General features: G+C 39.1%; 1 protein-coding gene across 1 annotated transcript in view; it reads left to right on the forward strand.

The window, feature by feature from the left end:
* Window positions 1-12,014, forward strand: part of LOC139119542 (uncharacterized) — a 32,845-nt gene that overhangs the window by 9,178 nt on the left and 11,653 nt on the right. The window contains exons 10-17 of the mRNA XM_070683385.1: window positions 316-528; window positions 1,619-1,685; window positions 4,489-4,655; window positions 5,955-5,999; window positions 6,604-6,726; window positions 7,065-7,178; window positions 7,690-7,818; window positions 7,947-8,057. Of these exons, the coding sequence (XP_070539486.1) occupies window positions 316-528; window positions 1,619-1,685; window positions 4,489-4,655; window positions 5,955-5,999; window positions 6,604-6,726; window positions 7,065-7,178; window positions 7,690-7,818; window positions 7,947-8,057 (969 nt within the window). The remainder of the gene's footprint in view (window positions 1-315; window positions 529-1,618; window positions 1,686-4,488; window positions 4,656-5,954; window positions 6,000-6,603; window positions 6,727-7,064; window positions 7,179-7,689; window positions 7,819-7,946; window positions 8,058-12,014) is intronic.

Consider the following 12,014-nt stretch of genomic DNA (forward strand, 5'->3'; position numbering starts at 1 on the left):
ATTCATAGTGATCTATAGTGAGTGATAAATTTCTATTCAAACAAACTTTTCATGTCTTTAGTAACACAAGTGGGCTGAAAGCATACACCGTGCTATTCATTGAAAACTTACGAGACTTAGTCGACAGAAGAGTCTGTCACAATGGTATGTGCATAGCATTGCTACTATGGCAATCCTTTCTCTACAGACTTCTTTCATACCGTATACCACATGTATATCGAAGCTATGTAACATAGGCATGTTATTTCATACGTTATTCTCTCAATGACTTTCCATAATACCAATTGAAGTTGTTGCATCGCTTTGAATCAAAAGCCGACTGGTGCAGCGGATGGACCCTTTTCAATCAGCACTGTTACGAGTTTTTCGTGAGCACGGCTTCTCTGACGTGGACAGAGGCTGAAGGAAGATGTGCGGACGCGGCGGACAGTGGGCACCTAGTCAGCATTAAAAACCAGCTGGAGATGTACTTCGTGCATCTGATGTTGGCCTCGCTGTGGTACACCAATGAAACTGACACTTACATCGGTAAGCCCCACAGGCACTCGACTCAATGCAAGCGAAACCGTCACTGGTGCATCAGTGACGGTTTCGCTTGCATTGAATCGAGTGCCTGTGGTACGCTCAACTGTGAACCACTTTTAGTGCTCTGTGTGAGGATGACATATTTTAAAAAGTCGAAGGGCGAAATTTGCTTTTCATCCTCGTGTCCATCTACAGCATTTTACTTTAGTTTTCGCGCGTCGACAAAGTAGTGCCCTCGGCAGAAGATGGACCGCGCATTTAACATTTGCTGGATCGCACATACACGCAATACAGTATTGAAAGGTGGAGTTGTCATCATCAACTTGCTACATGTCAGAATTACGGCTACGAGCACATATACCTGTTTTATTGTTTTCATGTCACTAGTTAGATCTTGCGAGTTTAAAAGAGTGACCGTGCATAAAATAAAAACAACATTTTGTAAAGACGCCTAGAATAAAAGAGACCTAAAATAAAACAAGCACATTAGGCTTGTGGCCTTACACAGACTAGTCTACAAAGTCTCGCGAGATTGCAAAAGTCTCAAAATAACGATTTTTCTGCGAGGAGCAGTTTGAACTATTGACCCAAAGGACGTTTCTATGATCGATAAAATCTCCTCATTTCTATCAGTTCGCATGAAGTCATCAAATGACTTCGTTTTCTGACACATATGTTTAATGATTACAAAAATGACAGAGTGCCGGTCAAAACGCTCTCCAGATTCGGTTCATCAAAGACTTGATTCGTAACTCAAAAATAGTTTTTATACTTCACTACGAACAATAAGTCAAAGAACGCTCCTTGTTTTCATATTGAGTAAATCGTAATGGCGTCTTTCGACAAATCACCCTTCAGTAGAAGAAACAAAATACTGTACTTTAGACATGCTTGTTCAATTTTGCCGAAGCCCACTTCGCCACCCAATATGTATGTATAGGGTCACTGCTCTGTTGAATTATATAAAAATCGTACGCGAAGTCTACCTATTATGATCAAAAACAGTTAAGTAGTATTGGCTATGGTGCACACATACATCCCTATTTCTGTTTTATTTGTATTCGACCTGTACCTATATCATTTTTGTCCGCAGGTCTGCACGACCGACGCCCTGGCACCTATTTCTGGACAGACGGCAGTCCCCTGAGCTATGCCGATTGGTAAGCGGAGAGAGCGTGCTCTTGCCGTGGACGTTCCAACAACTTTTCAATTTCTTAAGGGCATGCCTTTCCCTTCGCTGTGGATAATTCACCTCTCGGGTTTAATCATTGCCTACAAGTCACTCCGAGTAAATTGATTTCAATGTACGGTGATCCGCTCATTTCTATTCCAGCAATGGTTCCTGTTTGATGTATGTGTCGGCATGCATTCCATTTAATCAATCACTTTATGAAATTATATGCGTGCCAGTCCCCAAATCTATTATTGCTGAAATAGTTCAACGACGCCATCCAGCTGACTCGTGCACTAGCAAAATGAACGCAGCGTTTGGAGCTTTTGAGAAAATTGTTGGAAGGCGAAAATAAGATGCGTCGGGGAACTGTCAAAATAACAAGAGGAATCTCTAATCCCGTTTATTTTCTCTTGAAGCGACTTCAAAATGTTCAAACCGTAGAAGCTGCGGAGGAACACTGAGATTTGTCTCAACAACAAAGGCTAAATTTTTGGTCGGTTCTGAAGGGTCGAGGATCTGCGAAAAAAAATCATTGACCAAAGTTCTTCAAAGAACACCCGTGCCCTTAATCGGCATATTCCCTAAGTGTATTGTTGCTTATTGGTTCACAAATTAATCTATCGATCAATTGAAGTTTGGAAGTGATGAATTATTCTATCGTTTAATTGATTTTATCGGATGCTAATAAATATTGACTGATTCATTGATTATTTGGCAGCCCTGCCGCACTTACTTTATTAATCTAGATTATTGAGATGGGTTTGCTAATTTTAGTATTGGTAGCAAAAAAACCAGAAAAGGCACAGCTTTATTGCTAAGAGGATGAGAGTTCAACTAATCTATCACCCGATTACACATCCAACCATCCATAGGACCGATCATTTCTTCCACTGTCAATCACATCCCTCGGCTTACTGGCCTTGTCTATTAAAACCCGCTCTGCAGATTTTCACACTCTCACACATCACATGCACCTTTGCGTGCGTCTCCAGATGAAAGTGCGTAAGGAGATAGCAATAGCTCGGAGGCGATAGGTAACGTTGCGGATATGTCTCGGATCTGGAAGTTTGTAAGCCAATTATAAGATTTTAAGCACAGATGACTCAAAGAAGACGTGCAAGTTTTCTGTGATAAACGCGAGCGAAGATTGGATGATGCGCCCGATGATGTCCTTCATACATCGCGTGCACACCGCGTCATGTCCGCAAACACTGTGCTACCAATTAGCCAGAACTCTTTGAAAATCAACAGAGCCACTTGAAGCTCGCTGACGAACGGAACAAATGCTTGTTATTTGTGAGGCTGATCTTGTAATTGAAGCAGATTACGAAATTAGATGCTCTTCATCTTTTCCCAGGGCAAACAAATTGAACATTTCCTTGCCGGAATAATTTCAATTCGTTAGGTATCGAGGAATTTACGACTATTCCGATTGATGACAACGATAGCATGGAGATAAAACTGTTGGCATTTACTGGGATTGCTTAATTGACCGAAATTGCACGACAAGTGGTTTCAAGTGTTTTAATGGGCTTAATCAATCACGTAATGTCACCCGCATCCGATCCCAAGGGATTAATGAAGAGACTCTGCACAGACTTGGCTAGATTTGGTTCAAGTCTGTGATTTGTAATTTTTTGAGTAGGGTGAACGCAATAATTTGTGTTCCGTTTTCATATGAAACGCATGAGTGTGGTGAACGCGATGAGTGGAGTGAACGCTATACAGGGGAGTTTCTTCCGGAATCCGGCAGAAACTAATTCACTACTGCGCAGACTCAAAGGTTACGCGTTCAATCGCTAGGAAAACCTGGTCTGGGCTGCCAAATTCCAAATAGGTTTGTTTGAAATAGGAGAGTCACAAGAGAAACTAATACAAATCATTTTATTTTTTAGAAATTCACCGACTTGAACCAAGTCTAAGACTTGGCCCACACTCTGTAGATTTTTTGTATCCAATAGTTATGGAAGTGCGTAAAACGGGACTATCGGTGCTGCCGTTTCCGCAAAAATGAACCAACAGGGCATACTCGATAGATCCATACATGCATTGATCTATACATAGATACATAGATACATACATAGATATATAGCTACATACATAGATACAAACACAGATACATAGATACATAGATACATACATACATACATACATACATACATACATACATACATACATACATACATACATACATACATACATACATACATACATACATACATACATACATACATACATACATACATACATACATACATACATACATCTAAATAAGCAAATATTTTAGTGCAGATACAAATAGGAAATCTAAACGTTGAATCATTTCAAATTTAGAAGTTTCTTTCTCATGGCATTAGTGTTATATTAAAGGTCAGCTCTATTTTTCACAACAGTACACGCGACTCGTGATTACTATAACAGCGTTTGACAGCTTTCTAATTTACTGGAACATGTTCACGATCTTTGTGCGGGAGAATGAACATCAAAGTGACCAGTCAAATAAGATATGTGCAACATATTATTAAAAGACGATTTTTGACGGAGAAAAAGATTACACGCCGGGTTTTTACCAAATCGTAATTCAATTCTATCTTGTGTATTTATAATTACTTATCAAACATATCGAGTAGCGTTGACGAACACAATTGAGAAGCGAATGCCCGTAAGATTGTTTCACGGCTTTCGCTTTGCCATATCTTCACTAGTATTTTGTTATCTATTCAAGTAAACATAAACTTAGGAAAATTGGTCGTTCTTGCAACAATATTTCCTTTATTTATAACTTCTAGGAAAACGATGTCAGTAGATGGAAAGCTCATACGACAACCTAATGGAGGAGAGTATGAGACTTGCACCATAATAGGACTTGACACAATCCATTCAACAGATAACTGGCATGATATTGCCTGTGGAACAGATCAAGTAAAGCAATATATCTGCAAGTCAAAAGCACTGGGTAATATCATAAAACCCAAATTTATCTATGGTTTTAACATAAATTATTTATTTATTTATTTATTTTATTGTATTCATTCATTAATTCATTCATCCATCCATCCACCCATCCACCCATCCACCCATCCATCCATCCATCCATCCATTTATCCATCCATTCATTCATCCATCCACCCCTCCATCCATTCATCCATCCACTCCTCCATCCATTCATCCCTCTATCCATTCATCCATCCACCTCTCCATCCATTCATCCCTCCATCCATTCATCCATCCACCCATCCATCCATTCATCCATCCACCCACCCATCCATCCATCCATTCATCCATCCACCCATCCATCCATCCATCCATCCATCCATCCATCCATCCATCCATCCACCCATCCATCCATCCATCCATCCATCCATCCATCCATCCACCCACCCATCAATCCATCCATCCATCCATCCACCAATCCATCCATTCATCCATCCATCAATTCATCCATCCACCCATTCATCCATCCATCCATCAATTCATCCATCCATCCAGCCATCCATCCATCCATCCATCCATCCATCCATCCATCCACCCATCCATCCATCCATCCATCCATCCATCCATTCATCCATCCATCCATCCACCCATCCATCCATCCACCCATCCATCCATCCATCCATCCATCCATCCATCCATCCATTCATCCATCCACCCATTCATCCATTCATCCATCCATCCATCCATTCATCCATCCATCCATCCATCCATCCATCCATCCATCCATCCATCCATCCACCCACCCATCCATCCATCCATCCATCCATCCATCCATCCACCAATTCATCCATCCATCCACCCATTCATCCATTCATCCATCCATTCATCCATCTAAAACGAAAGGACTTTGTCTCTACAACACCCTTAGCTATGGGCATTGGTCTATTCCCTGACAGGTTACGATCACTTTATTTACATTTCGTAAAGTTTCTGGCCAATCTCCGGAATCTCAGGCAAGCTTTGGCCTAATTTCTTGTCGGATTTCAGGCGAATACTTAAACTGCGCTTCTTTGTTACTGTTTGGACCCTAAGAACTGAGAAAAAAACACAAGCAATCAAGACAGATCTTACCAGTAATACTTGAGTTTTGAAATATTCTACGGAGTCGCCACGAAATACCAGACTATTTTGACAGTATACCTACGATGTTATGTCTACGAAGGAAAGTTGTAATGAATCCAGCCTTTGCAATGCTCTCAATCCAGTTGCTTAACAATTTACGCAACTCATCTGTAACCCCACATGTTATTTCCGTTCGCAGGTAATTATTCCGAGGAAGGAATCACGGGTGAATTCTTGCACGCAGGTAAATTCTAACCGATCTTTTAATGTTTATTGCATCCGTCTTTTCTATGTAAGAATGCTTCGCACGTTCAACTTTCTCTTCTTGCCATTTACATGTGTATGTGTTATAACTTGTGCCGTGCAAAGAGGTATACTTATACATACCAGTGTCACAGACATGTAAATATTTGATACCTTAAATTTCAAATTGAGTCTACAGTGGATAGATTAGCTTAGCCAAATGGTAGGAAAATTGAGTCGTAAGTAATATGCATCTCCCCAAATTTCCAATTTGAAAGGAATTTCAAGAACGGCAAATGAATTTCCCAAGAAATAGCAATTTTAATATCACCAGAAATAGCTCAGCATTCCTTGAGGTAAAACTAACAAATGCAAATGGTATCGTAAACAATATCTCGACTGACGTAAGTTTGCAGCTGTACTGACCCTTATGTAATATCTTAATTTGAATACGTTCGCCGTATCCAACCAAAATACAAATGTAGATGCTATGATTTTCAATATGTGTCTTCTATTTCTAGGAATTGACCCTGATTGAAATTTCATCAATGTACCTTTTGAAATATATGCAAGCTACTCTGTTGTCTGCTACTATTTATTCATAGACAATTTAGCACAATGCCAGGAAGATCACTTTGAGTGCTCTGACACGGGTGAATGCATCTTGAAGGCGTATGTGTGCGACGGTAACTCCGATTGCAAGGACAGCTCGGATGAGGAGGGTTGTGGTAATTGCCCAATTTTGCTTGTAGTTCATGGAGAGTGATATTTCTAGTGATTTGTATTTATGATCTACGTTATTTAGGCCTCGTTTCATCCATTAGGCTACTGATGTCAAAACTTCTTAATTACTTTTTCAAACAAAATTTAATGACAAATTGAACAAGTAGTCTACTGGTTGCCGTGGGAATGGCGTTAAACTTAACGCCACCAACAGTCTTGCTTCGTGCCTGAAACTATTTCATGTCATACCGCTGTGATTAACTGCATCGAGCACTTTCGTCACCGAGGAGACGGTTGTCAGTTTGATTTGTGTATACACATTGTAAACGTGTTCACTTCTCAGAACCCGTATGTCAGAGGTCACAGTTCAAGTGCAGCAACGGCAGGTGTATATCGTTGTCTTTCTACTGTGACTTCAAAGATCAGTGTGGAGATGGTTCCGATGAATCCAACTGCCGTAAGTTATCGTCAGTGAGCTACATCCCACACTTCATTGCGTTCGCTTTGTGACGGGCGCACAGTCTACTATACCGCCTCCAGTACTTTATCGCCTGTTCGCCACAAACTCTCGTTCAGTTTGAGTAAGAAATGTTCCAAGATTCCTATGTCTTCACAAACTCTGAGGCTGGATGGCTTTACCACTTGAATGAATTAATGCCATCCATGGGTGCAGCGCATCGCCAAAATGTGAATACGTCATATAATAAACCAATAATCCAGTGATATATGAAAGTTTTCGGTACACTCATTTCGTTCGCCAGTATTTGGATGATTTAATGTATGCACTTTTACCTGCCATTTGCAATAGTATCAGAAGACCATCTGTCATTGTCAACTTTGTCTGAAACCGAGTGTTCCGCTATTCCATTTTACAACTTCCTGAATGTTATTAATGCTATATATATATTTCATTGACAATCTTTCACTGTTGCTTGCTTCAAACACAAGATTCTTTCTGTTTCGTACAGTCTACCCCGGATGTGCGCCAAATCAGTTCCAGTGCTCAAACGGTGAGTGCATTGATCAAACACTCAAATGCAACCAGCACCAAGACTGCATAGATGGTTCCGATGAAGACGGCTACCTCTGTATCAACGGTGAGCACCTAATAACTTCCGTTCTTCTGTCTGTCATCGCTCCTAACACCACCCCTCTACGTACTGTTTTCAGAAAGTTTTCTAAGCTGAAATTCCGTGAAAAAAGTTTCTCTTATTTCTCTCCTCAGAGTGCCATGGGTTTCGTTGCTATGATAACCACTGCTTGCCAAGTTCGGCCGAATGCGATGGTATGATTGACTGTCATGGTAATAGCAATGAAGACGAGCATGCGCAATGCCGTAAGTACAGCTCCGAGTATTGCTGCAGTGAAAATAACAAGTCAAGTCGTGTGAGACAATGTAATTCTTTTATGCATTTTCAATGTGTGTACAATCAAACAATGAGAAGGTTGCGGTAAAAGGGAAACTGGGCAAACACTGACTTGTAGAATATCTCCACTAATGATTTCCGTTCTCTCGATCAAGGTCTCGACTGTTCCATCAGTCAAGCTGTGTGATGTTTCTCTTGAATTTGTTCCAAAGTTTGTTTACCTGCGCAATATTTTCACATGCGAATTACGTGACGACGAAGACATTCTGCCGCGCTCGTAGTTAGGGGAATTACCAGTTGAGGTACCAGTCTGGATCGTAATGCTTTTAATTGAAGCTGACACAGCGAGATGTAGATTGTAACACAATCTTATGCTTTATTACAAGATAGCGACCGCACCCTTCACCGTCAAAGGTCTGATCTGTAATATCTCTAGTCTAAGTTCTCAACAAAGTTAAATACTTCTCTAGACTTACATAATTACAGTGGTTATCACGTGGTAATATCCCCGCCAGTCTTTGATTGTTTCTTAAGATTAAACAAGATCACACCATGGAATATCCCGTTCTCGATTGTTCTCATTCAACGTCTACAAATAATTATTTAAAAGTATCACACTATCTCCTATCTGCTTCTTGTACGATCTGAGTCAATGACTTTCACACGCCATGGCCACGTGAGGGACGCTTCGAGATAAAATCTCTACAGGGGAGGGCGTTACATTCCGAAGGCAACGTCGAGCTCCTTAAGGCAGAGCTAATATACTTCTCAGAAAGTATTACTCCTGTTCTGTTGATGTTAAATATCGTCTTTTAATGCGTTTTGTAACAAAATTTACTGTAATTACTTATGGTTCGATTTAATGTCAGCTTTATTGGTAGAATCAATGTATGAAACAACAATGTATTTTGTAGACCTTTCGGCTATCCAACATACACTAGTGCCTCAAAGGTGTTCTTTCACCATTAAGTAAACTGTTTAAATCAAATAAAACAAACTGAATGACGGTAGTTTGTCACGCATATATTGTCCTGCCACCGACACTGCATCATCTTCATGGAACTTGATCGAGGGATGTCTGCATTACATCGGTTCAATGACAGAGAGATATAGAAGTATCATGTTTTGATGTTTGTAAATCTCACACGCACTTTTTCTTGAACACAAATATTACAGAAATTCACAAAGAAGAACAGCGTACAACTTTAGTGCTCGTTTGCAAAGAAGTAATAATTTCTTGATTAATCAAGTTCTTGCAAGTGACATGCGCTTTAACAGACTTCAAGCCCACTGTGCAAATAATTTACACTACATTTTACTATTTGATGTCCTGTCATTTACGTTTTTATCTAAGTTTTTTCCTTCTTATGGACGTTTTTAAAGTCTGAAATGAAGTTATAAATTATATTAAATTAAATTGAATTAAAAATTTTGAGTTTTCTTTGACATATTCTCGATTGTAAAGCATCTCATAACGTGTATTCATATCAGTTCAGAGAACTGATCTCTAACATATTTAAGTCAATCTTAATTTAGCGATCAACAGTAAATCTGACCTCGTACACATTAGATTATTTTTATCTCGTGCAAACAAGATTGAAACACCTGATTAAGTGCGCTGTCGAGATTACACTCAAAAGTGGAACAGCCGGTTTTTAAGTTTTACCAAGCTAGCGCCATTCATGTGAAGTATGTTCAACAACTGGACAAGTAGTGTTTTAACGTTCAAAAACGTTTACATCATGATTTTTTGTACGTAATGTTGAAACAGACAATGTAAGAAAATACTAAGCAGCTTAAAACTATTTGATAGAACCGCATATGCAAATGATTTCGATTCAAATAGTATAGTTTCTATGGATCATTTTACTTTCAAAGTTCATTCAACTCCTCATCTGACCGTCTTGAGACGATCGATGATAAAATTATAGGCACACAGTGTCATTTTCTGGTCCATGCGAACCCTGACATGACGTACCCGGCGCTGACTGTGTCTAGAACGATAGGTTTTATAAATTTTTGGTCGTCTGGTCAGTACTTTTAATTTGACGGAACAAATTCCAGTGAACACCGTTTAGTTTTGAAGATTGAACGCGCCTCGACATTGAGATACTTATCCAACTTTCCTCAAGGAAACTTTCGACAATTATCTAACCAAATCAAAAATAAAGGTTAGAGGTCACGGTCCCAAAATTTACCATTAGGGACTGGTCAGTTTCTTCGGCCTGGGGGCCGGTGGATTCATGGGGGGTCACCCTGTTCTTGACTTTGGTGATAGGGGGGTCACCATGTTTTTGAAATGCCCAATAGGGGGTCATTGTGTTTTTGAATTTTGACACAGGCTCATCATTGCCTAAAATGCATCGTGTCAGCCACAAATTTCATCATTCAGTTGCATTTTTTGGCGCGCCCTTTGGGCGCGTAAGTTTAATAATCAGACATATTTTTCAGCACACCCGACTTTAACATATCAGGCATACATATATCAGAGATATCTGTATGTTTAATATTTTTAAGCGTGCTCTTTGAGCACATTACTGTAATATATCAGACATTTTTCAGCACGCTCTGCGGTGCATGACTTTAATATACAAGACATATGTATCAGAGATATCAGGATGTTTCATATTTTTCGGCGCGCCCTTCGGACGCCATACTTTAATAAATCAGGGATATATGTCAGAGATATCTTGATATTTGCCAAGTGAAAGTGTACCATTATGAAATCTGCAGTTCATATGAAAAGCATGACAAATTCCTGATACTTTTCTGTTTTCTCTGTGAGAATTCAGTATGATAAAGTAACATGCACAAATATTTCACTATTGATACAGTGACTTATTTTAGAGATAGAAAAATGACAAGATATCTTTCGTTCTCATTGATGCAACTATTTTCCTTTGTGTCTTAGGTTTTCTGTAGAAAGATGATTTTTATGACTAAAATAATAGTTAAACAAATTTTTAAAAAGGGCAGTTTTCTCATTATTAGCTGTGCTTTATAGTTTCAATGTTACAAGAAAGGGTCCTCTTAGACACACAGTAAGTGAGGCTACCCACAATTCTCCATGATCTGTACACACGGAGATCACTCACTGAACTGAAGCAGATTCTTCTGTACGCAGAAAAACTCGGTCCATATTTCAAAATTCTGGCAACATAGTTCTGATAATCATAATTTTCTGATTTTTCACTGTGAATAATGCAAAGATCAATACCTTTTCCACGGAGGAGATAGCAATTTTGTAATTTTGACAGCCATACACAATATTTTCAAGGAAACTAAGGGAATAAGTTGCATCTGTGTCGGCAAAAGAAAGGGTATTGATCTTTTTTAATGTTCGAAACAAAGGAAATTTGCATGTCTTACAGGTGGTATGATGAGACCATCTTAGTTGCTGATAACTTTATCTTGACAAGTGTGCAATTTTTAGCACCACCAAACATCGACTTCTCATCCAATTTGCTCTTGAATTTAAACATAATCAATAATTTTGGAACAGAGTTTTAACAAATAATCCTCAACTTAAATTATAAGTTAAAAATTCTTAAGAAACTGATGAAATTGAAAAAGCCTTTTGCAAAAAATGTCTGAGTGAACAAATCAAGGGGAATTGTGGGTAGCCACACTTACTGTGAGACACTGCACACATCAGATTTGGCTAAAATACCTCTCTATGGCTCCTCAGGAGATTTAATTGGATGGCTGGCAAGTCTTAACACCCACCAAAGTTTTTGATTTACTGCTTTTTTCTCTTTAATATTAATGATTGACATCCATTTCTGTACAACAGTTCAGGACATCTGGTTAAGCATAGAAAGTGTGAAACACATTCACAGCTCATTCAAAATGTACTGTATTCAAACTTTAAGATTGACACTTTGAAATTCTTATCTTACAAGTGACACAACTGACGTGTCAACAAT

The sequence above is a fragment of the Ptychodera flava genome, chromosome 20 (genome assembly GCF_041260155.1).
Source record: "Ptychodera flava strain L36383 chromosome 20, AS_Pfla_20210202, whole genome shotgun sequence".
Lineage (NCBI taxonomy): Eukaryota > Metazoa > Hemichordata > Enteropneusta > Ptychoderidae > Ptychodera > Ptychodera flava.